Below are 26830 nucleotides of genomic sequence, written 5' to 3' on the forward strand. Positions count from 1 at the left end.
CAGCTATCGCTCTGTTTAAATTAAAAATACAGTATCACTCATCTGGAGTCTCGTTCAAAAATATAAAGATTCTATAATAAAGAGAGTAAGAGAATGTGGGTGGCCATTAGTGTAGTAAATTTGATTTTAAATTCTGTTACTACTATGATAACAAATGAAAAATTTCACAGTTCCCATAAAATACAAGTTCAGGCTCAATTTCACTCCAGCTAAGGCTTGGTGAGGAAATTAGTATTTTTTGATGCATGCTTAATGGGAGAGGGAGAATGAATTTGTATATGTCGTTGTGTTCGGATAGATATATATGTGCATACACTGACCATCTCTGAATTTGGTCAGAATTTGGCTAAATAGTGCAGGAGCCATTCTTTTTTTGTGAAGCGATATCAGATTCCACTTGAATTTATGCCCAAACCATAATTTTTAGAGGAATGCTTATGTCATAGTTTTAATTAAAGCTCGACCGATATCACGTTTTGGCGCCGATGCCGATATCAATATATCGGCCAACTAGTGGCTGATAACCGATACCGATATGCCGATATTAATATAAATTATATTGTGAGCCACACAATGGGCTTTTATAATGTACCTCGTGAGTCTGTAGTTTCATTTTGAGATTTATTATCATTGCAGTATGAATTATATTTAACTAACTCCAGTTAATGCTTGAGCAAATGTTATTCTGTAACTTTTCCTGCGAGTTCAATATCGGTCTACCCTTTTCCAGGAAAAATAATTATAATCTGTCATTTTTTAATATAACTGTGGACATATGTTAAGGGTAACGAAAAATTAGAAATCGATATATTTTGAAGTGAATTATGATAATGATAAAATCCTTCGATATTGTGATAAGGTATGTGCTGATATTTTCGATAACTTTGTTTCCAGAGACTCTCAATACCTTATTTTGCCAATTATGATGGATTATGCTTTTTTTGTGTAATTCTCAGCAAAATGAATAACAAGCCAACCATCAATATAGATAAAACTGTTGCCCGAGAAATTCAAAATTTAATTTGGGAAGGTCACAAATTTGGAACTACTTTGATACATTATTGCTTTGAGCTACCTGTACCTTGTTTCTGTGATTACTGACTCACCAGCTTTAAACCGATTCTAATTATAGAACTAGCGTTTTCTATCGGTACTAAATTTGCCTTTTTCTCATTGTGTACTCTCTCAGATGTTACTCCGGATAATACCTTTTCAGTTATGACCATGCATGAAAAGGAAAATCATATGCCACCGGGAATTATGAAAGACATATTTTTAACGCAAAATGGAAGCGAGAGAAATATTGGGAAACCAGTTATGCAGGGCGAGAGTCGTTGAACCGCGCACCCCGACGCTTGCCCGAGTTTTGCCGATATATATCGGCGGTTTACATGTATTATTATTAAAATTATTTATGTATTATTATTGAAATTTGTTTGTTTTGCTATATGATATATCGGCAAACACGCAGTATCGGCCCGATATATCGATTGGCATTTCCGTTGACCCAAGTAAGAATAATTTTATTTCACAAAGCGGTTTGTTTTTGTAAGTTTGAGATTTCAATTGTTTATTGCTGACATTAAATATTTTTAGTGTATTTGAGTATTAATGTTATAGTTTTCATTTTTGTCCTCCCAAGTCCTAACAGCCTTAACACGAATGAGGTAAGCAATCTTGACACACAAAGTACAATTTTGGTTTGTTGAGGTGTCACACACACTTTGATGTGCAAAGGTTTTTCAACTTAGCTTTGTTCGGTCAACTGTGTTGGGCAATGCAATGCTGTGACATATTAGGTTTCTTGAAGATGAATTCTTAGTTCGGGAATAGGGAGACATTAGCCTACCAAGAGAGAGGGAGGAGGCATTGGTCCATTTTCATGACTAGAAACGAGTAATATGATGTTTGGTCTCGTCATGCTGTAGTGTTTTGTTACAGCCTCAAGATTTTTGAATAATTTTTGAATACAACTCCTTCAATTTATTTGGGTTATTAGTAGGGATGGCCTTGGCCATAGTCACTAATGTATTTTGTTGCTGCAGGCTTGTTAACAACATATTGTGATGTAATAATCCTTCAAGGTGGCCCAGCTAGATGTCTGAAGTTTGTTATATGGCCCACCGACAAAAAATGTTGCACACCCTTGTTTTACAGCAACCTAGATTAAGTGGTTCAATGGCCTACCATATCCCTCAGTGCAGTGGATTCTATAGTTTCGTTTGTATTTCCATCATGTTCAATAATTTTTGAATAATTTCTGATTTTGGAATAATTTTTGAATACAACTCATTATTCAATTTATTTGGGTTATTAGTAGGGATGGCCTTGGCCATTACTGAATACTGGGCTACTCTGAATACATTCTAAAAAATATTTTTCAATCTGGAATTTCGAATACATATTTAAAACCCACAAAACATAAAATTTAACATCTTTCCTAAAGTTCCAGAACATAGAAATTAAGCTTCAATGATATTATCATAATAAAGCAATTTGTTTAGTTGAAACGCATGTACGGTATATGTATGTACATTTGTTTGCTATATGAACAAAAATCATTTGGCAAAATATTTGTATGTAAGGTTGGATTAATAGGACTTTCATGTGTAAAACTGCCTTAATTCAGATTTATTGGAGGGCTATTTTTGGCTTGACGGTGTGGTACATCATGATAAGCGTTTGGAATAAGCTCGTCACGGTTCACGTAACCGCTGGTCAGTTACGGCTCCCTCCACCATAAAGTCTATGCATCTGAAAACTGTCTAAGTGACTAATCTCATACTCTACATCAGGCCTGGGCAAGTTGCGGCCCGCGGGCCACATCCGGCCCGCGGCAACGTTTTATCCGGCCCGCGAGCAAGTTTCTAGATTTAGACACTTTCTTCATTTACATATAAAATATAATTTGATTGCGAACAAAATAATTTTTAGGACAATGAAAAAGTCGATAATAACATTCGACTAAATTTCCCTTGAATCGCCGATTGTTTTCGTCATCTCGAGGTATTATTTAGATTTTACAACGTAAACACCTTTACGTCGGCGATTAGTCTCCTCAAGTCACAAATTTTCCTTAACATATATATGTCTTGTATACGGAACTGTGAAACCATTAAAAAAAACGAGTTATTATATAACCATCGGCGACAAGATGATAAAGATAAATAAAGGAGTGAATCTGCAAGCAACCTAAATCTAGATTTAGAGCGGCAATATAAAATACTACAATAAATGGAACAGAAACAAGTTATGATTCAAACGGCTCGCGACAGATTAAAAACGCTTTTGTGAAAATGGAAACTAAAAAATTTCTGGTGCCCGCGGCACACATTTTAATTGCGTAGCCTTCGTGGGCGCGATGTACCTTTTGATCTATTCTAAAACTACCGACGGGGCCTGATTTATAAGATAATTAATGTAAGGTTAACTCAATCGATTTTTATGTAACTAGAAAGAATTTTACTCGGTGTACTTTTATCGCAGGCGTGGGGATTTTTCTTATGGTAAAATCTTTAAAACAGATCTAAGTCAGTGTTGCAGGAACAGATCAGATTTGTCGAATTCACGAAATTGCAAAACACGAATAAAAATAATCTGGCACGTTACCTCACATTTTAATGTCCGCGGAATGCGGTGGTATTTCAGAATTCTAATGCTCATATTTTATCAGAGCAGCCGCGGGTTAGGTTGAAAACAACAAGACATTTCAATGTGCCCGTATCAATGCATTTTAAATATATCTGTATCGCAAAAATAGATATAGTATATAAAGTATATGTCACATTTTTAAATCCGCAGACAGCCGTGGTATTTTAGAGCAGACTTTCAAGCTCGCAATGCCGTTCAATGCATTGCAATTTCCGCGAACCTTGTTCACCTTAAAATTGCAAGATGACAGCAAAATTATATGAATCACGATGTTTGGCCACCGAAGGCATGGTCCTAATTCCGCATTGTTACTCACTTTCCACCATTAATGACAAAATTTGGCATTGTTATGCAAGCGTACTGTTCCTCTGATCCAATGTATTGTCTCACCGTGGTTTCCAAACTGGGCGTCGCGACGCCCAAGTGCGTCGTTTCAATATTGATAGGGCGTCTCAAAACTTTTCTTCTCTTGCAGATTTGTACCTGCGGTGCGTAGAAAAAGTCAAAATTTTCGTTATTGTCGTTTAAAGCATACTTTAGATCTGGAAATGACAATATATTAATTATTGTAACGATCGATCTTATCTATATATATATATGTTTTTTTTTATATATTTTTATGTATAATTTTAATTTAAAAATAACTAGCGCCCGTGCTTGAATAAGGGCCGGTTTGAATCAGGGCCCGGTTAGTGAGTTTGGTTAAAAAAATATGAGCCCGGGCTACAAAACAAGCAAATACGGTATTCATAATCGTTTGATATATGAACAAAAATCATTTGGCAAAATATTTATAGGTAATGTCGGATTGAAAGGACTTTTTTGTGTATCACTGTCATAATTTAGATTTATTGGAGACCCACTATTGACCCGGCAGTGTGGCACATCCTGATAACTGTTAGGAATACGCCTGCATCTCTGATTATCCTGTGTGGGTTCGCATGCTTGAATCTCATGCGAGGTTGATTATATGCGAGAAGATTGCCACTGGTCGGTTACGGGTTCCTACACCACCAAGTCTATGCATCTGAAAACTGGCTAACTAGTTAATCCCATACCCGACATGGAATGGTAATCGGGCGAGAGGCCTTGATTCGCCATGTGATTAGGCTATTTTATCAGCTTTTGTCTCCCCCGGGATTAATATGTAAAACCTATCCTATTCACTAGAAAATGCCCAGAAGCCCACGATTGGACCGCAGCCCACAGTTTGCCGAGCACAGGCTTAGAAAGCAAAATCTGTACAGAAATTAGAATGTATGGCGGAAAGGGCTCTAAGGCCATCAGCCCAAATGTAGTATCATGGCAGTGCAATGGACCCAATAACTTTCAAAGATTGGCATATTGTTGCATTTTTTATTCAAATCTATAGGGAATATTCGGATACCACTACCTTTGAAGTTGGAAATTGAAATCCATCGTATTTGCTTCAATTTTAATGACATATACTCTAGCAACACACCGTCACAAGTTTATTGATTGCCCTTACTAGAGATTGATTGTGCTTGCAACATGTTGATTTAGAACAAGGATGGTGAACCGCCACTGACTTGTGGGTCACATGTGTATATTATGCTTTATGAGTAGGCTTACCATACTAGTTCAGTGAGAAAGAGTGACTCCCTATATTGTTATGACATATCTGTTTTATGTGTAATACATCAATTTAGCATCCCACATTAGCTGCAATGCCATTAATTGTATGCCAAAAAAATGTATGTTCTCCAATAGGTATAAAGGTTCGCCATCCTTGATTTAGAACTTTTGATTGTATAGTGAAAATTAACTTTTTATCTATAAGTTATTAGCTACTTTTAATGACAGGTCTTTGATAATCTGAAGCAAAACTTAATATTGGAAGTTGACATAATCTATTTCTCTTTCAATGGATTACTAATGGCGCCCACTAGTGGCATAAATACATTCTACAGCAGGAATGTGCAACAGGCAACCCGCGGGCAACAATCCAACCCTCCAAGACATTTAGTGTGGTCCTAGTCAACACTCAGATTTTCCCCATCAAGCATAAAATTCTAGGCCGACAGTTTATATTTAAAAAGGCTCTCACATCAGTAAAAATACATAATGCTTTTTGACCTTGTCTCTGCATTAAATCTTTCTTGAAATCTTGCTCTTTCTTTTTAGTGAATCTTTTGCCTCGTGCATTCATTACTGTGAGGCTAAGCCTAAGCGATAGCTTCATTCTCTTATATTGCCCTCCACATGGCGCTCTGGTAGTCGCTAATATATTTTGGTTGCTGCAGGCTTATTAATACCATATTGTGATGTAATAATTTCTCATCTTAAGATGGCCCAGTTAGATGTCTGAAGTTATATGGCTCTTTGTCAGAAAATGTTGCACACCCTTGTTCTACAGCAACCTAGATTAGGTGGTTCCATAGCCTGCTATATAACAACTTTAATTCATTTCATTCTGTTGCAATGTGAACCATCAGTGCAGTGAATTCTATAGTTTTCTTTGTATTTTCATTATGTTAAATAATTTCCCAATTCTTATTTATTTCAGCTGAATCTACTAGATGTCAGTTTGAACAGCAACCTTGGAACCGATGGTTTTGGTGAACTTGGATTAGTTGTAACACAATGTCAGGTGGAGGCATTCACGGCTTTTGATTGCAATCTGACAGCAGAAGGAATGAAAGCATTTAAAGAAAACACTCGCAATGCAAAGGTAAGATGGGATCTTGTTTGATGAGCATGAATGAGTAAACAGCATTAATTTGAACTGATAATTAGTTTATTAGAGAATTTGTGTTTGATGCATGTTTAAAGGGAATATGAAACAATATATCAATATCAATCCCTATCTCTAACTCAAGCGCCTTATAGGGGAAAAAATCATTTAATTTTGGCTTAGAATAAGGCTCTACAGGGCGTCTCAAATATAACTTTTTCATTTTAATTTGCATTTCAGGTACTCACTCATAGAGCGTTCATTTCTTCAGCAAACATAATATGGATAAGTAGTAAAATTTAGATATTGTTTGCATTTTTCATCAACCCACAGAATGACAAGGAGATTAACCCAAGAAATGAGGTGCAAAATTGCTGTTTGGCAAGAAGCAATAAACCAGTAAGACAAACTCAGGGTCTCATTTACAGAGTATTTGGAATTAATTTGGCTCTGAATGATTTCCCCTGAGTGCCCGCTCAGCTGTTTTCCTGATCTTTGTGTTTTAACTACAGATTCAGTTTTCATAAATTTACGATGAATTGCATAAATTGTTCGTCTGGTGTAGGAGCCAAATTAATTCTAAATTCTTTGTCACAGAGGCGCTGAGTTTGCTCTACTGGTTTATATGCTTCTTGCCAAACCGCAATTTTGCACCTCATTTCTAAGGTTAATCTCCTTATCATTCTGTGGGTTGTCTAAAAATGCGAACAATACCTAAATTTTACTATTTATCCATCCTATATTTGCTAAGAATATGAACGCTCTATGAGTGAGTACCTGAAAAGCAAATCAAAATTAGAAGTGTATACTTACTTTTGTAACACTGTATTATTTAGGAGTCAAGAAAATCATTTGAAAGAATTTAGTCATTTATTTACTCGAGTCATCTTTTAAAAAACTCAAAGGAATTCGACTTGCACAAACAAGATATCTAACAAGATAGATGTTGTTATACACCTGTTAAGTAAAAAGGTCCCCCCATCCCTGATTTAGAACCTTCTATTGTGTGGTGAAAATTAACTTTTCACTATAAATAATAGCTACCACTAATGACAGGTCTTAATAATCTGAGGAAAAAGTTTGTATTAAAATTTATAGAATGTATTTCTTTTTCAATGAATTACTAGTGATGCCAACTAGTGGCAGAAAATACATTCTATAGCGGGGGGATGGAACAGGCAACCCCCAGGCCACAATCCAACCCACCAAGCCATTTAGTCAACACTCAGATTTCCCCCATCAAGCATAAAATTCTAATTCGACAGTTTGTATTGAAAAAGACGCTCACATGGATAAAATACAAAATGCTTTTGGACTTGTCGCTGTCGCTTGATGGTGGAGGAAGCCGTAACCATCCAGTGGTTACCTCAACCACCCCTACATTGTTGAGGAGTTCAGCAATCCTTTAGCACTTAATTATCTTCACAGAAATTGAACCTGTGAACACATGCAGAGTAATCAGAGGTGCGGTGCAAGTGTATTTCTGATGCTTAGCTCGATGCACCACCCGCCATACCATAAAAAAAATTTAATATAAAATTATTGCTAATATTTATTGGATAATATTATATTCAATGAGTATTGATCAGTGAATCTGAATAAAAATCACGATTCCAATGCTTTAAAAATAGGGACAGAATGGTCTAATGACTACACCGAATTGTAATTTATTATGGAGATACTGAATTTTCAGGGACAGGGATGTGTGACAATTAAAATTTTAGAGAGTCAAGACACATTTTCCCCATGCAGGTTGGCAAAAAATATTTTCGTTCCCAGCTAGATTTACCTGGATTTCCTATTAGCTTTTAACATTTACGTTGAAAAACATCACATTTTTTCTCGAAATTCTGTGAAAATGGTAGTGGTGTTTTTTCCAAAATAAGACCTGGCCTGAAAATAAGACCTAATTTGAATTTTAAAAATGATTTTAATTAAACCCTACCCGTAAAATAAATTTAAAATGTGTGGGATAGGAAAGGTTCAATGACGTGATGGTAAGGTGAAGATTACACCACTATTCAAGATTGTGTGATGTCAGCATGTCACAATCACAATTATGATATTTGTCACTTGATTTTTGTATAGGATATACAAATAAGTACAATGAATGTCAATTTTTATATAATGTTTATTAAAAAATCTCGTGATTTCCTACAATGTAATTTTATTTTTGATAAATGAACACAAAAGACCTCTTCCAAAAAAAACCATAGTGTTATTTTTCAAAAGAAAATAAATCTGAATCTTGTCTAAATTTCGGGTAAACCTGGTAAGAAGTGCTGTACAGTGTACAAAACTGCTATGCGTAAAATGCCACATAGTCATTCTTTGTGTAGCAATTTTTTGTTCCTTTGAGAAGATCGTAAAAAGGAAATTTTCACAGATTAGAATTTAAATTTAATTTAATTTTTTTTTTTTTTTGGAGATTTACGTATTCGGGTCGCCACCGATCCTAATACCCAGTTTAATTAATCAAAGCTTCTTACATCTCTTCACGACCCACTAATATTCCTTTTGCGACCCATAGTCGCGACCCATAGTTTGGGAACCGCTGTACATAGAGGTTCCAATTGCTACATTACTTTCAATTTATTGCTAATTGGTCATTTTTACAGAGATGAGCAAGTCAGTCAATGAATGGGGAAACATTCATTATATAAGAAATACCGTATTTCAAGTCTACCCAGCAAATAAGACAAGTTCTATTTTTAGCACTCAAAAAGTGGGTTTTTCCATACAGCCCTCCAATAAGACAAGCAAAATTTTTTTTTCTCTGTTGGTCAGTTTTATAGGGTTAGAACCAGTTATGTTTTTTCGATACAATCATATTCACTGAATTAACTATTCTGAACAATATCACGTTATTATCTGGTTAAAAAGATAGTACCAATCATTTTGAACAACCTATTAACTAGAACGATGAAATAACATTTGAATGTTATGAAGCTTGAACAGTGTGATAAGTACTACAATGCTCATCCACGGGTTGGTTAACAGGTGTGTTTCCAGTCTGGTGTCGTTTTTTTTGTTCCCCGAATTGGCAAAACCGAAGGGTCATAAATAACTAAATAGCCATTCTCTTTTTTTTTTTTGACGTACCAATAACGTGTGTAAATAGAGAGTACTTCATCCCACGAGCCACGTTATTATTACAAAGTAGTCTTTAAAAAGGTTAGGACAAATAATAGGTGGCAGTATAAAGTCAATTAATAATATTATTAATTAATACTAATATTGACATTATATTATATAATATAGCAACCCGAATATAAAGTTAACATGTTTGAGAAGATGCCTGCGAAAAATATGCTGACGGCAGTAAAAACACTGTTTCGAAACGCTCAGCCCTGGTGAGGAAATTAGTATTTCTGGATTCATGCTTGAAAGCAGAAGGAGAATGAATTTGTATATGTTGTTGTGTTCAGAAAGATATATATCTGCATACTCTGGTAGAAAATGGAGGTCGGGGAAGAAACATGCAAAAATTGTCAGAATTTGGTCAAATAGTGTAGGAGCCAATGTTTTTTTTGTAAAGCGATATTAGATTCCACTTTAGTTTATGTCCAAACCATATTTGTTAAAATGAAATTCTTTCTTAGTTTTAATTTTCTTTTCATCTAATTTTATTATCAGATAAGGCAATCCTATATTTGGCTTTTTTACAGAACAACTCAAGAAAACAACGCTAGCAATGAGATTTTTGAATTTGTTTTAAATACAACTCATTACCGGTATTGAATTTATTTTGGTTATAAGTAGGGATGGCCATAACCGTTACTGGACTACTCTAAATACATTTTAAAAAATATTTTCGAATCTGGAATTTCGAATACATTCTAAAATCCCACAAAGCATAAAAGTTATTACCTTCCTTAAAATTCAAGGACATAGCAGTTAGGTAAGTTTGAATAATATTATCATAATAAAGCAATTCGTTTAGTTGAAATGCATGTATATGAAAAGTATGTATAATCGTTTGATATATGAACAAAAATCATTCAGCAAAATATTTATAGGTAATGTCGGATTAAAAGGACGTTCTTGTGTATCACTGTCATAATTGAGATTTATTGGAGGCCCACTACTGGCTCGGCAGTGTGGCACATTCTGATAACTGTTAGGAATACGCCTGCATCTCTGATTATCCTGTGTGGGTTCGCATGCTTGAATCCCATGCGAGGTTGATTATATGGGAAAAGATTGCCACTGGTCGGTTACGGGTTCCTACATCGCCAAGTCTATGCATCTGAAAACTGGCTAACTACCGGTAATTAATCCCATACCCGACATGGAATGGTAATTGGGCGAGAGGCCTTAGTTCGCCATATGATTAGGCCATTTTATCAGCTTTCGTCTCCCTTATTATGTTTATGTTTTTTATTAGCTTATTATGTGAAACTTATCCTATCCACTAGAAAATGCCCAGCAGCCCACGATTGGACCTCGACCCACAGTTTGCCGAGCACAGGCTTAGAAAACAAAATTGATTGTGCTTGCAACATGTTGATTTAAAACAAGGGTAGTGAACCGCCACTGACTTGTGGGTCACAAAGTGTATATTATGCTTTATGAGTAGGCTTACCATACTAGTTCAGTGAGAGAGAGTGACTCCCTATATTGTTATGTCATATCTGTTTCATGTGTGATATGTTAATTTAGCATCTAACATTAGCTGCAATGCCATTAAATTATTCAAATGCCAAAAAAATGTATGTTCTGCAATAGGTATAAAGGTTCGCCATCCTTGATTTAGAACTTTTGATTGTATAGTGAATATTAACTTTTTATCTATAAGTAATTAGCTACTTTTAATGACAGGTCTTTGATTATCTGAAGCAAAACTTAATATTGAAAGTTGACATAATCTATTTCCCTTTTAATGGATTACTAATGGCGCCCACTAGTGGCAGAAATATATTCTACAGCAGGAATGTGCAGCGGGCAACAGTCCAACCCACCAAGCCATTTAGTGTGGTCCTAGTCAACACTCAGATTTTCCCCATCAAGCATAAAATTCTAATCCGACGGTTTATATTTAAAAGGGCTCTCACATCAGTAAAAATACATAGGTAATGCTTTTTGGCCTTGTCTCTGCATTAAATCTTTCTTAAAATCTTGCTCTTTCTTTTTAGTAAATCTTTTGCCCCGTGCATTCATTACTGTACGAGTAAGGCTAAGCGATAGCTTCATTCTCTTCTATTGCCCTCCGCATGGCTCTCTGGTAGTCACTATTGTATTTTATTTGCTGCAGGCTTGTTAATAACATATTGTGATGTAATAATCCTTCAAGGTAGCCCAGCTAGATGTCTGAAGCTTGTTATATGACCCACCGACGAAAAAATGTTGCACACCCTTGTTCTACAGCAACCTAGATTAGGTGGTTCCATAGCCTGCCATATAACAACTTTAATTCATTTCATTCTGTTGCAATGTGAACCATCAGTGCAGTGAATTCTATAGTTTTGTTTGTATTTTCATCATGTTAAATAATTTTACAGTTCTTATTTATTTCAGCTAAATGAACTAAATGTCAATAGAAACAAGAACATTGGAATCGATGGTTTTGGTGAACTTGGATTAGTTGTTACACAATGTCAGATAAAGGTATTCAAGGCTTGGGATTGCAATCTGACAGCAGAAGGAATGAAAGCATTTAAAGAAAACACTTGCGATGCAAAGGTAAGAGAAGACTTCATGTGATAAGCATGAATGACTAAACAGCGTAAATAGTTTATTAGAGAATTGGGGGTTGATGCATATTTAAAGAAAATATTAAACAGTATATTCATCCCTATCTCCAACTCATACGTTTTAATCATTTAATTTTTGCCTAGAACAAGTTTTTACAAAGTCATTGAATGTATATATATCGTGAAAATCAAAAAAAATATTTGAGAGAGTTTAGTATTGTACTCGAGTCACCTTTTTCGAAGACTTGTGACTTGACTTGGAAGTCACAAAGAATTTGGAATTAATACGACTCTGAATGTACTCTGTTGAGGCTCTTTTTTTGTTAAAGAGGCGCTATGTTTGTCCTACTGGTTTATATGCTTCTTGCCCAATAGCAATTTTTCACCTCATTCCTTGTCTTAATCTCCTTGTCATTCTGTGGGTTGATGAAAAATGCAACAATACCTAAATTTTACTACTTATCCATACTATGTTTCGTGAAGATATTAACGCTCTATGATGAGTAGGGCTGTCCAAGCGAACCAAATATTCGAAATCGAATCGAATCACAAATTATTTGAATCGTTTTTCGGCTAATTTCCGAATCACTAAAATTGGGTACAAAAAGTGGAAACCACCTTTGCAGGACGTTTTTCATCGGACAAGTGGCGGCGCTTCGAGCTTAGACCACTCTCGCTCCCGGCTTAATTGGTTTCCCGATATTTCTCTCGCCTTCATTTTGTGATAAACATGTTATTCCTTATGCCCACCCGGTGGCACGTGATCAGCCATTTCATGCATGGTCATCATAACTTAAAAGTAAAAATCGGTAATGACGTTTTTAAGAGAGTACACCATTTCATGCATGGTCATAATAACTTAAGAGTTATAATCTGTAATGACGTTTTTGAGAGAGTACACAAGGAGAAAAAAGGGCAAATTAGAAAACGATAGTTCTATAAATAGAATCGATTTGAAGCTGTTGAGTTAGTTATCATAAGAACATGGTACAGGCAACTCAAAGCTGAAACAGGTGTTTTGGGATCCTTATGATGGCAATACCTTCTTTCAATGGAATATGTAATTTTTTATGATGGCAACACTGTATTATCCATCTATATACCAAGACAAATAATTGCACTCTTGAATTTTGATTGCATATTATAGTCATCAAACTAGCTTCGAATTTGTTAAATGCAATTTTGAATTTGAGCAACAGTTTTATCTATATTAATGGTTGTTATTATTTTGCTGAAAATTACACAAAAAAACATGAGACTAGTGAATAGGATTAGAATAGCATTTACGGCTTTACATGTCCTATTAAAACTGAATCCATTAGAATTGAGATTGCAATTTTTGAATTGTGCCATATTTACTCTTAACACTCAACAGTTTGAGACCCAAATTTTGGAGTCCTCCGCTTTTTTTTGACCAGTTCATGCAAGCGTTTGATCACCTTTCATCTGAAATCATTGTATTGCAAAATACCAGCAGTAAGTAAGATGTAACTGCACATATGTTACCATAACATTGAAGGGTAGGCGGTTATTGTATAATAGAGACAGATTCAGGATTGCGCAACAATATTCGATTATTCGGTTCGATTCGGCAAAAATATTCGATTCGAATCAAAAAATTATTCGAATTTGGACAGCCCTAATGATGAGTGCCTGGAAAGCAAATTAAAAGTGTATACTTACTTTTGAGACACCACGTATATTGTAGGAGTCAAAATAGGCATTTTAGAGAATTTAGTCATTTATTTACTTGAGTCACATTTTGAAAGACTCGAAGGAACTCGACTCACACAAATAAAATATCTTGACTCAAGTTACCACTGGTGAGATTTGACTTGAGATTTTTGAGCCTTCGAAATATAATAGAATTAATCAAATATTATTACCCCTGTTGATTGACGTTGTATTGAAAAATGGTAGATTTAATTGCTTTGTGCAGCGATAACTCGAGAATAGGGGCGTGTCAAACTATTCTGTTGCCAAGGGTGAGTTTTTGATAATGATGCCCCTTATACATACATATTCTTAAAGATAATGTGCGGAATAAACTAAGTTGTTTTACACGAGAATGAATAAATGAAAGGTCAAGTAAAAGTGAAATGTTTGTGTTTATATTATTCAAATCATCAAACTAAGCAACAGACTCCCCCCCCATAACATGCAGCCCAAGGCGGTAGGCGCTCTAAACTAGGGGAGGCAAACTACGGCGTGCGGGCCGAATTGCTGAAGAGTCATAAATCAATCACTTTATATGGTGGTAGCCATTTTATTTTTGAAGTGCCGATATTAGTATTAGGAGTAAACAGGGAGTGCTAACAAGACAAATAACAGCTGGCATTACAGAAACAATTAAATAATCTTGATTGACAGACACTTTAGCGGCGGGAATATAATATAAAATATATAAACCCATATATGAAGTACACAAATCATGTTTGAGAAAACTGTGCCAAAAATAGGACGATCCAAGGAAAACCAAAGTAAGCGTAGCTACCCAATAAGACGCCCCCCCCCCCCCCCCCCCCCAAAAAAAATCAGGCCAAAAAATTGGGTTCAGAAAAGCGACTTATCAGCGGGGAAATACGGTATATTCATTTTATTCGGCCTGAGCCTGATGTTGGCCGATACTAGTGGCCGATAACCGATACCGATATTAATATACGGTAAATCATATTGTGAGTCACAAAATGAACTTTTATGATGTATCTCGTGACATGAGTCTGTAGTTTCGTTTTGATATTTATTATCATTGCAGTCAGATTCTTATTTAACTAACTCCAGTTAATGCTCGAACAAATGTTATTCTGTAACTTCTCATGCGACTTCAATTTGTCTAGACTTTTCCTTGAAAAAGAACTGTCAATCTGACGTACTTAAATACAACTGTGGGCATATCTTATCACAATATAGAAGAATTTTATTATTATCATGATTCACTTGAATATATCAATTTATAATTTTCTAATACCCATAACCATTAATGAAGTTTCGCGGCCCTTGTTCAAGTAAATAATGCTAAACAGTTCGAAATATGCATTTTCAATATTTAATTGACACAGCTGCCTTGACCTACTTAATAACAAAAACAAGCACATATTTACTCAGATTGAGGTTACTCAAATATTGAATGTAATGGGTGCAAATGCTTTTTGCTGCATAGCAAGTCCAGTCGTGGCGCAATGTTTGTTTATGCAGACCTAACTGATGAATTACAATGTCTGGCCACCGACGGTCTGGTCCTTATCCGGAATTGTTAACACTCTTATTGATCAAACTTAGCATAAGGCATCGGTTTGTGTGCTCCAAGTTATCTGGGAAAAAACTCATGGCATTTGGCTCATGGCTACACGAAAAATATACTGCTTCAAAATGAAACACAATTTAGTCATCGGTAATATGTACTTTATGCCTGTTGAAGCAAATCAAGGTTAACTTTTCTTTCTTATCTCTGCCTAGGTTTTCTTTTAAATGCTAAAAAATCACTCATGTTCGATAAACACGGTTCAGCAAATGAATAAACTGCAGCCTACGAAATTGCAGCATGTATGGTTTACTTCTTCTGTTACGTAACAATAGACCCCAATTTTTTAACTAGTCTAGTGGAAGTGCATCGTTTCAATTTTGCTAGGGCGTCGCAAAATTTATGATGGTGTTATGATAAATAAGTTTAATTCTGAAAATTCTTTTTTTTTGTAGATAAAAACTATTTTTAATTTATTTTTCAAGAAGCGTTGTGTACTCCAATCCTCTTTGCGTTTTCATATTTTCATAAAGCAGGCTTTTCTACTGTGGCCTATTAAATGTGATTTCACTGAACGTCGTTAGGTTTTGTTTGTTCGTTTTTATGAAACTCATTGCAATAAAGTTCTTTTACTGAAAGGTACCAATACGTATTTTCACGGGAAGTCGCAACTTGAGAATATTTTCGGAGGGCGTCACAATACAATGAAGTTCGAAAATCACTAAGTCCTAGTCGATAGCAAGAAATCTTTTCTACTTTTAAATGGTTAATAATCTATATATAGCAGTTATTTTAAACGAAAACGTGCTATTAAAAAGGCAAATGGAAATCGATATTCATATTTTATATATTAAAAATTCTCGTTATTCTCTACAGCCCCCCAAAATGGGCCCTAGTGTTATTTTCGAAAGCACATTGAAGACACTGTCTTATTTTCGGGGCAACACGGTATGAAGATGTATTTACTCGGAATCGTGAAATTTTTATTTTAAACCATTTTTAATAATTGTGTTTCAAATGAAGAGAATGAAAAAGTACAATAGATATAGTACTTCGTGTAAATTTGGTTTTCACTTTTCGGCCCCTAAAATTCGTTTTGCTCCTAGCCCCTAGTTTGGGAAGCCCTGGTCTCGAGCATTGGATTTCCAGATGGGAAACACCCCCCCGACAACTGGAGGGGCGTGACTGTCTAACTCAATTGTTACTCAAACTCAAGTCTCACAGACTTGTCCGTTGCATGCATGCCTATGTGTAATAGGAATAGCTTAGGTATTTTCTAAAATTTCAATAGCTCTGCGGGATATCTGAGAATCCGCGGACACAGTTTGAGAAACACTGGTCTAACTTGTTGATTAGGGTCATTGATATCAAATCAGGATTAACTCCATGTAAGTGTAGCTAGGTACACTTAATGGGGTAACATGGAGTTAACGTGGAGTACATATCTAACACACACATTCGCAAACGCCAAAGGGGTAGAACAGGAATGGGCAAGGTTTTTAAACCAGGGGCCAAAAATTTTGCCCATGTAGACTGACGAGCCTTGTAAGTATTTCATTTACTGTGTTACAAAAGCAAAGCTGAAAAACAATAAGCCTCATGCCTTAACTTGCAAATTCCTTGAGCTTTTTTTTTAGCTTAGACATCAACATTTGGTTTCAGTTAGGTTGTGTCAATTTCCAAAACAGATTTGAAATGAGTATTGGTTAATAGAGATCTGTGTTTCGATTTTTCAAATTCATCGTGCCGTTAATGTACTGCTGACATGAAAGTTTCTGGCAATCTAAATTACAACTTACCGGTACACAGACTACGATCATAAATTAACAAGCCTATTAGACCTTACAGTTTTCAAGAATAGCAAGCAGAATTAGGTAAAAGCAAAAATTTATAACAGCATCATGCGGGCCAGATTGAATCATCCAAGGGGCCGGATTTGTAGTTTGCCCATTCAGGTTTAGACTCTAACCTGCAATGTCATTTCGTATCCGACATTATTTACCATATGTGTTGCGAAAATTCATAGACTATCTAACCAGAAGATTTTACTGAATTGGATTAAAACAGTATCAGTATAATATGCTTAGTTTCAAAGCACTATAATGATTTTACCTGAGTGAAAATATGGTCAATATGGTAGAATTTATCTATAATATGGACTTATTCCAGCCCCAAATTTTGATTTGCAACCAATGTGTTTGCTGTCTAATAGAACGTTTCTTAATGTAGCGATGAAACTGGATAAAGCTAAAGCAGGCAAAAATGTTATATTTTTCAGACCGTTTGAGGCAATTTAATGAAGCATAAAATCTATGCTTTCAAATCAAAATTTCAATATTTCGCATAAATCTTTCCGGCTACAGAATCAAATCAAATTGAAAAGTTTTTTCATTGCATCATACTTGGTAGAGCATGTGGTCAGCTTATCGCATTTGACCATGCTCATCCATCTAATTAGACCAGTGCTCGTCAACCGGGTGTATAGTACACCCGAGGGTGTACCAAAAAGTTAAAAGGGTGTACCACGTCGCTAGGGTGTACCAGGGGTGTACCACACCGAATGTTGTAAGATACAAACTATCAAACGATATGCTTCTAACCCAAAGAAAACTTTGGATGGCTGCTAGTTTTCAAGATATCTTTTGACTTGCAAAATTGTCTTATCTAACAGCAATATTTAAAATCACAAATCAGTTAAAATTATCGAGGGGAGATGTGATATTTTTGGAGCTAGTAGCAAGATTGTGTCTTTTAAAATGAGATTGAAGGTTTGGCAGAATAATGTATCAAAATGTGATTTTTCCGATTTCGAATGTCTGGAATATTTCATTGAGACTCGTTAATGGGAAAATGGAAGCGCAGACATGAAAACCAAGATGAGATCAATTGAACATATCGTGTTTTTCCGAAAATAAGACCTAGCCTGGATTTTTAAAATGATTCTAATATAAGCCCTCCCCTTAAAATAAGTCCTAGTCGATAGCGCGAATTTTATTTTGACCTATTCGATAGCATAACACATACATACACGTTTCAAACGCATGACTAATGATCTAATTTTGCAGCTCCAATTACTTTAAATAAAGACGTGTTATTTATCAGTAAGCATATTTGAAAATCTCGTAATTCTCTACTTTGTAGTTTGGTTTTTGATAAATGAAAATAAAAGATATCCACCCAAAATAAGTCCTAGCGATACTTTTAGAGAGAAAATTGAAATAAGACCCTGTCTTATTTTCGGGGAAACACGGTAAGCATTTTGATGTGCTACTGCTAAACTTCGAAGCCTATATTCCGGTTGTTGAATCTTGGTTCTCTGATATGGGTCGTTCAGTCATTCACAAGTGAAAAGGTTGCTCTTGAACACATAACTGGTGAACTGCGGCGTGAATTACAATCAGATCTTGTACAAAACGCAGAGTTCAAAACATATAAAAACTGCAACTAATTTTAGGCAGCACTATCAGAAGTTCCCGAGTATCGCAATCTTTCACAAAAGGTTGACGAGCACTACATTAGACTAATGATGGAGATTATTAAATCTTTTTGTTTTTGGTTAGAGGGTATTTTGTAGTCAGAAAGTTGTCCAAGCTGCTAAAAATAAGCTTGGGAAACACTGGTTTAGAGGAAGGGTTGATAGTAAGCTAAAAACGTTGGTTATTTTTTGAATTATTCAGAGATGAAGCAAAAGATTGTTTAAAAAGACTTACGGGTTTGTGCCTGACAGCAAATTCCTCGAAATTTCTCCAAAAAACTTTTGCTAACAATTTTTTCAGGCGGTACGCGGTACGCCTACGAATTGAGCATACTTTATGTAGATGAGTCTTCCCATCGAAAAGTCATAGGGATCTATGACTGGATTCTACCTTAGCTTGCGTGCCCTAGATGAATAAGATAATTAGGTATTATATAATTAGCGTGGCAGCATATCAATCTATATGCATTACACCCATGACCTATGTATCAATTAATGAATGTTGAATATACTATAAAAAACAGTATGTATTGTTTCAGATTGAATACTTGATACTGAGTTTTAACCCAGTCAGCAAACTCGGAGATGAAGGATTATCCACAATCAGTGAAATTGTTCATCAATGCCAGGTTGGGAGATTGGACATGGAATATTGTCACTTCAACAATGATCAGTTAGAAAGATTCAAAGCATTGATCGCTGATACCGGAGTTGAATTAGTTCTGATGGTGAGCGATTGGTAACTTTTTGAATTGTACAATTCTTTGAACTCCATAAGTGGTGCTCGCGTAAACTCACAATGTAAACTAGGAGAAATAAAATGTTAAAATATCTGCTTTCTCAGCATTATGTAGTAATATTTGTTTTCATATGTTTGCAAAATTTCTATTCAATAAATGACATTCAGTTTCATCAAATGTAATGTCCTTTTACATTAAACGAGCAATTGCCGTCTTAAGCGATCCGATTAAGTATAACCATTTAGGTCACTGCTCTGTGCCAGAACACGAGACTAATACTGAGTGAGTCTCCCTCTCTTCTGTGATAATTATTGGATTCATGTCAAATTGCTGTCATCTTTCAATTTGCAGTGGAAATGGAATGCCATTCCAACTTTAAACTCAAATATAACAGACATTAATTGTGTCTGAAAACTTTTGTGAAACATGTCTTTTTTAAACTTTTAATCGAATTGTTTTACCTGTCTCACCTGAATTTCAAACCACACTTTACCAAAATTTTGCCCATGAGACCCGGCTACAAGGGTTCTGAACTTAACATCAAATGAATGTAAAAATTTTATCCACAGCTATTTTATTCTGCAGGGAGACAGAGGCGGAAGCTCATCACTTCCAATACAAGCCAATGATGTAAGATATTTAATCTCAAATTCAATATTTTGTGTCCCAGTTTTTTGTAGAAAAATCTCCACTCCACTATGTTTTCATCGTACATGTTACATACGTATGTCATCATATGCTTGTTCATAATTTCATCTTCAAGCAACTCTAAAATGATACTGAATCTAACCTTTTTGTCTTCAGTCTGACAGTTCAAATGGGAGTTTTAACGCTTCGGAAACACCAGATGATTTGGAAAAAAGTAATGTAAGTTTAGACTATATTTTGTAAAGAAATGTTTCTAGATTTCTAGTAGGGGTAATATAATGACCATCTCTTGTGCTTATTCAGGCCTGAGAGTGACTTTAGGTCTTTATACTTATAACAGTCTGTTACATTGTTATTAACTGTCAGTGGTTCTATCTGGCATTTGTTCTGTTTGGAATGTGAATAAAGTGCAATAGCAAACATAGTTATGCATGCTTGCTATAGTGCAGTGGCAGCAGTCATACTTTTAATCCCCCATTGTCCCAACTCGTGACATTAGCGCTTATTTCCAATGTACGTGTCTGTTTTGGTTATAAATAACAATGCATCAAACTGCAAGTTTTGCAAAGAGTAATAAGGTTAAGGACACGCAAGAGCAATACTGTATATTTTGATATCAAATTTTTGCTATTTTTCTTCATTCGGAAATATGTGTACACGTTACTACTTGCCACTACTAACTATTCGTTACTACTTCAGAATAATTTGGCTTCCCGGAATGATAGTTTGCATGACTTCGAAATATGAAAATTCCCATCAGTAAAATTACAACTGATTTTGTGAAAATTATTTGTAATTTTACTCTGTGTTTATAACACAATTTTCCAGGCTCATCATCCATATGCAGTTGAACGACAGCACATTGAAATGACAAGTAAATATGAGCTGGGCATCATGGAAAATAAAACTGACCAGATTGAAAAATGGCTGGATAGTAAGTTTCCAAGTTAAATTATGTTGAATTATCTTCGTTGTTAAAGCGATTGTTTGATGTTCAGAAAAATAAGATTCTTTTTTTCTATGCCTGGCAGTCACTGTAGTCATCTACCAAAACCTTTCAGAGTCAAAGGTAAAGCTTCTAACCAAAATACAATAAGGCATGCCAAAGTTTTTTGACATGGATTTTTGTTATTCAAAAAATAGAAAAAATTATTAACGGGGTGCGTTAGGAATATCCCAGATCTGGCTTCCTGCATTTAACCAGTTTATATATTTATAAAAATTATCAGTTAACTTTACATTAGTCAGCTATTAGTATTAAATAACAGCTGTTACAAATTGAATTTTACTATTTTGAAGCGACTATCGATCGAAAATCTAGTATTTTGGATGGAACTAGATTCTTTTTAGTTTAACATTATTTACCAACTTTTCCTTTCAGGTTGAGCTGAGCCTCAGACAGGTTCTGAGTCCAAGCCCAGGTTAGGGTTTGGCCATAATTTTATTCCAATTTTCCTTATTTTAGTTCTATTACGAATTCGGGGACTACTGTTTTAGCCAAGTGAATATAATAACCCTTGCCCATAAGTTTCCGTCCCTTTACACAAGTTGATGTAAAAATGGCAACAAAATTAGTTACCTCCATATTGGTACACATACTTCTGAAGCGCCGCCTAGGCTAAGGCTGAACCTGCTTCCCAAATATATCCTGCTTCAATACACAAATAACCTGACCATCGTGGCCATAATCTCACAAAAATTTTCATGATTTCCTCATTTCAGAACACATCCTTATAATGAAATTTGACAGCGCTCTCCGTAGACCAGAAGTAATACAGGCCGATATTGGTGAAGATGGTGGAGAAGTAAAAGTATCTTCTTTTACAATATATTTTCCCCCGGGCGCAGTTCAAGGAACAAACACATTTTTCTTCGAGTCAAGTTCAATTTTAGACGAAAATCCGTCAAAGCACTTTGTCCCCATTTCCCCTGTTCTCACATGCAAACGACTGGTAAACGAATCCTGCAAATCACAAGGCGGTAATCGTTCGCCAGTAACTTTCAAAAAGCCAGTCAAAATAACAATGAAAACTTTTTGTAGCCCAAAACATGTAGACATACCTGTTAAGGTTTCGGTATTCCATTCAAGTGTCATCAAAGGGCAGAAAGAAAAATGTCACACAGCACTACTAGGACAATTGGGGGTTATTGATTTTGAAGTTACTGACTTTTGTCAATTTGTGGCAAAAGTCTCTGATGATCAGTTAAAAAACACTGAATTCTCCTTGAAAAACAATGTCAGTTTTGAGAATACAAAAAGGGTGATTTCTTTTTTTTGGAAAGAAAATAAAAACATCACGGCTAATGATTTAGGCAACTGTGGAGGTCCAATAGCAACTGGATTTCCATTGCCAGTAGAAATAGGTGTTGCCCAAGGTTCAAGTATTCAAATTTCCATGGAATGTGATAAGCCAAATGAAACTAAACTTATACCTTCGGAACTTGGTTTTGAAATTACAAAAAAATGGCTTATGCAACAGTGGCATATGGAATTTTTCAAGTTGAAGGAACTACCATCCCAACCTTGTACTATAGAAATTGATTATACCATCAAAGAAATAGAATCAAACGAAGAACCCAGACCTCGCCCTATCATTATAGAATGGCCATTAAAACAAAATGGTAAGTGATGTTTTCACATGCAATAAAACATACGGTAAATAAAAATGCAACTTTGTATATAATTATCCACAGAATCGGGATCAACTGAGACCATTGGTATACAAGTAAACGCTCCTTGCCACATAGAACAGAAGGGAAACATTAAAGCTTCGTCGACATTAGGCAAAAGAAAACGTCGTACTAAAGTACAGAAAAAAAAAGCCTCGTTAGTATTGAATATATGAATTTTGTCCAATATAAAATCTCCAAATTCACGTTGTCTAAAGCAGTGTTCTTCAACCTTTTTTATTGTGGTATACCTTTTATATTTTTTCGTAAACTTTGTATATCTTACTAATACCAATGTTTATTTAAGGTTTAAATAAACATTAAATTTTAAGCACATAATGTACTTCGGCCTTACACCTTACGTATACCGCTTATCAGTTGTATACCCAACTTATGGTGTGGAATACACTTGGGTATGTCGTAAACCCGGTTGAAGAGCACTGTTTTCGAAACCGATCATGAATGTATGTTTACTATTGTTTTGTTTTTTTATTAAAATGATCAGGCGATCGTCCGATTAAGATGAACGTTAGACTCGATGTGGAATGATGTAATGATATCTTCGGGTAAGAGAGCAATCAAGAAATTAAATCATATTCATACAAATCAATACAGTTTGTATTGAATAAAAAATTGAAATAAGTGTAGAAAAAATAATACCACATGTGTAAATAAATTCTTAGTATGACTTGTATGAGCGTGTTCAACTTTATAGCAAAAGCAGTATTGTGCTTCCAAGAAGTAAACATGAAAAACAAAATAGTATATTATATTTTATTTCATTTGGCAATATGGGCCAAATTCCCATTATTCAATCTCAAATAAACTATATGGACTATATTTCATTAAAACAAAAACATTTCATTAAATGCAAAATTCAGTCATAATTTTTTATGCAAAATTGGGATATTTTGCAAAAAAATTATTATCATCCTCGATTATCTAAATCTTAAAATTCTTTGAAATAAATAATGCAAAGTAACTCTTCTAGAGAATAGGATTTTTTATTCTTGTTACCTTTGGATATTATAATAGTATGATAATCTAGAATTTCGATTTTGAACCAATTTATATTTTTTTTATCTCCAGGTTTCAACAATTGCTTCCAATAACTTCCAATTGCAGAATAAGTTGCCAAGCCAATGTTATTATTTTTTATTGTATTTATTATCATGTTGTTAAAATTCTCTTTTTTGTTGTTGTTATATATCGCCGGATGAGAACAGAAGGGGACTAAGTCACATTTTTGGAAAATTGACTTTTTTCAACATTTTGGGGTTTTGAGCCATGCTCTACAAGGGTGGCCTTGAAATCCTGAATTTCTCAATAATAAAAATTTTAGCTGGACTTTTGTTCTTAAATATTTTTTCAGGATTTCAGGAAATTCAAGATTTCAAGACCCCCACCTTGTAGAGCATGGCTCAAAACCCCAAAATAGTGAGAAAAAAAGGCACAAGTTCCAATATGATGGGCATGAACATCAGAAATGAAATGTCCGAAACCCACATTCCTAAAAAATTGTTAAGTGCAACTTAGACCTAAGTCACCTTGTTTTACCTTGCATCCCATACAAAAAATTTCAGAAGTTGTTGAGAACAGAATGGGCCAAAATCCCTTATGGGGGTATAAAAGCAGAAAGAAATTGAAGCTGAAGTGCCAAAAAATATTGATTACAAAGATATTCTCATCCACATTAAAATAACCAGAGCTCAGGACTTTACTGAAAAAATCGCTTGTCTTTAATTTATTCGTAGGCAGTGGTCGCATTTATTTGTTGCTCGAATAATGTGCATATTCTATGAAAATATACTTTTGTAATATTTCGGGAAATAATCTTTATGAATAAGTCCAACAGTAAACTTTTCTCTCTGCTCAATCAAAAATATTGCTTTTTTCATTTTATTTTTATAATTTAAAACCCCTCCAAGCTTTCTCTGACTCTCTCTAACCGGTGTCTAACTCGATTCATTGCAAGTCTTTAATAAAATGTGACTTCAACTATAGTAGAGTCAATCAATCAAGCCTTCCCCAACATTGACATTGTCAGAATTTCATTTAAATATGTTGTTTCCTATGTTTTTTTATACTTTTTGTGTATTTTCGGTATTTTCTTACCTCTTTTACACCACTCTTACATTTGTTAGACAAACAAATCTTGGTGCTTTTTGTTGCTATATGCATATTATTTTATTTTATGATTGTCAATTTCTCAAGTTTTTTTTTTTGCAAGATTAATTTTTTTAATATTTTTGTATGCTATGAAGAAAATGTAAATTTATTGTGATTTCAATTCTATTCTCATGCTTTTTTACATTTTTGAATCTTTTCGTGCATCGATTTTCAAATTATGGAAATACCTGAATCTGAACGTACAACACCAAGTTCACATAACTAAAATCACCAATGAATTACCATTTATTTGATTCTGAATTATGTTTGCTTTTTACAGTTGATTGTTTTCATGATCTTTCATTTTACCGACATTATGGCATAGAAAAGTAATAAAATATGCAACCTATAAGTCTTAAACTTGTTCAATCATTCAAAATAATTGGTCGCTATTAGACAGTACGGAAGTGGGAATTCAGGTCGCCTCGACGAACTTTCAAATTTAACTTTCGTTTTTTTATGCTAATATCCCTTACTGTTATGCTTAATTACGGGTTTCGGTTTTTAGAGCCAGTATTGGCTTCTTCGACCCTTAAGATCGTTTCTTTTTACATTTACTTAAGTATGAAGGACAATGCGAGAGTAGAAATTCAGGTCTTTATTAGGCATAAGAACAAACCAACGAATTGTAACAGAAAAACAGTGGGTCTGCAGAACTAGGGTATTTTTGGTCTAATACAGAATTTCCAGAACTTTATGGTAATTGGTACCCTTTGGGGAATTTGTAAATTACACTTGTGTGTGTACCCCCAAAAAATGCTTGCTCGCTGTAATTGGACAAAAAAGTTTAAAATAAATGGAAAGTGGACTTGTTACAACTGTAGTTGGGGTGAACTACGGCATCTTGTCCAGTCCAGTCTGACTTTTTCAAAACCTGTTTCTGATGGAAATAGGGCCTGCAGTTGTAGGCAATTAAGACAGGCAGTTAGTTAATTTGGCAATTAGAAATTTCAGACTCCTCTCCCAAATTCCTGGATATACCGCTGCTCGTCACAGAAAACAAAACTACTTCTTTTGTTGCCCAAGGAGGAACTATGAATTCGATTTATCATTATTTGTTCCAAAAATTAATTGAAAACACTTTTATCGAATCATGAAAATGAATGTATATATTTCTTGCAAAAAATCAGAAATAGAAAACGATGCCAGTGAGGCCTCAAAAAGCATGTTTGATGGCTTGAAACTCTCCGAGCATAGACGGGGGTTTAGAGGGTCGGAACCCCCTTTTTTTAAATGTAAAAAAAAGCATTTTTTAGTAACTTGAAACAGTTTTCAAACACTCAAGACTCTTGAAAACTATGAAAGAAACTATGAATATGATTTTATATCACTATTTGTCTAAATTAATGGAAAACAACCTCTTTCAAATCATAAGAATATATTTCTTGTAAACAATTTAAAATATAAACCAAGGTGAATCCTCACTACCACGTTACTTGAAGATCAGAATTGCTTCTCAACACAGGACAATTATTATATGCAGTTTTACTCGTTTATCTCTCAAAAGCTATGTCAAATAAAATTAAACAGGACACAGGACAAGTATTATTATATGCAGTGTAATTCACGTGTTTATCTCTCAAAATTATGTTTCAATTAAACAAGAATTAAACTGATATTTGAAATTAGTAATATTACATTACACTTTTGATCAATGCGAATCGTTATTACTACGTTACTTAATAGGTTTGTTTGAAAGGACTATAATTTATTCTCAGCCCGGCATAATTTTCTGAAGTGGACAATTTTTATACACATTTTTCACTCATTCGTTTATCTCACAAAAAAAATGTTTCAATTCGAACAATAATTGAACTGATATTTGAAATTCATAATATCATAATACTC

At 34.7% G+C, this 26830-nt stretch overlaps 1 protein-coding gene across 1 annotated transcript in view; it reads left to right on the top strand.

Moving 5' to 3' along the window:
* The window catches only part of LOC120331517 (uncharacterized), an 88290-nt gene extending 62987 nt beyond the window's left edge, over window positions 1–25303 (top strand). The window contains exons 7-16 of the mRNA XM_078116077.1: window positions 6179–6343; window positions 11864–12028; window positions 19295–19483; window positions 20081–20125; window positions 20300–20362; window positions 20972–21077; window positions 21866–22765; window positions 22838–22970; window positions 23319–23379; window positions 23903–25303. Coding sequence (XP_077972203.1) covers window positions 6179–6343; window positions 11864–12028; window positions 19295–19483; window positions 20081–20125; window positions 20300–20362; window positions 20972–21077; window positions 21866–22765; window positions 22838–22970; window positions 23319–23334 — 1782 coding nt within the window. The 3' untranslated portion in view covers window positions 23335–23379; window positions 23903–25303. The remainder of the gene's footprint in view (window positions 1–6178; window positions 6344–11863; window positions 12029–19294; window positions 19484–20080; window positions 20126–20299; window positions 20363–20971; window positions 21078–21865; window positions 22766–22837; window positions 22971–23318; window positions 23380–23902) is intronic.
* The last annotated feature ends 1527 nt before the right edge of the window (window positions 25304–26830 follow it).

The sequence above is a fragment of the Styela clava genome, chromosome 9 (genome assembly GCF_964204865.1).
Source record: "Styela clava chromosome 9, kaStyClav1.hap1.2, whole genome shotgun sequence".
Classification (NCBI taxonomy): Eukaryota; Metazoa; Chordata; class Ascidiacea; order Stolidobranchia; family Styelidae; genus Styela; species Styela clava.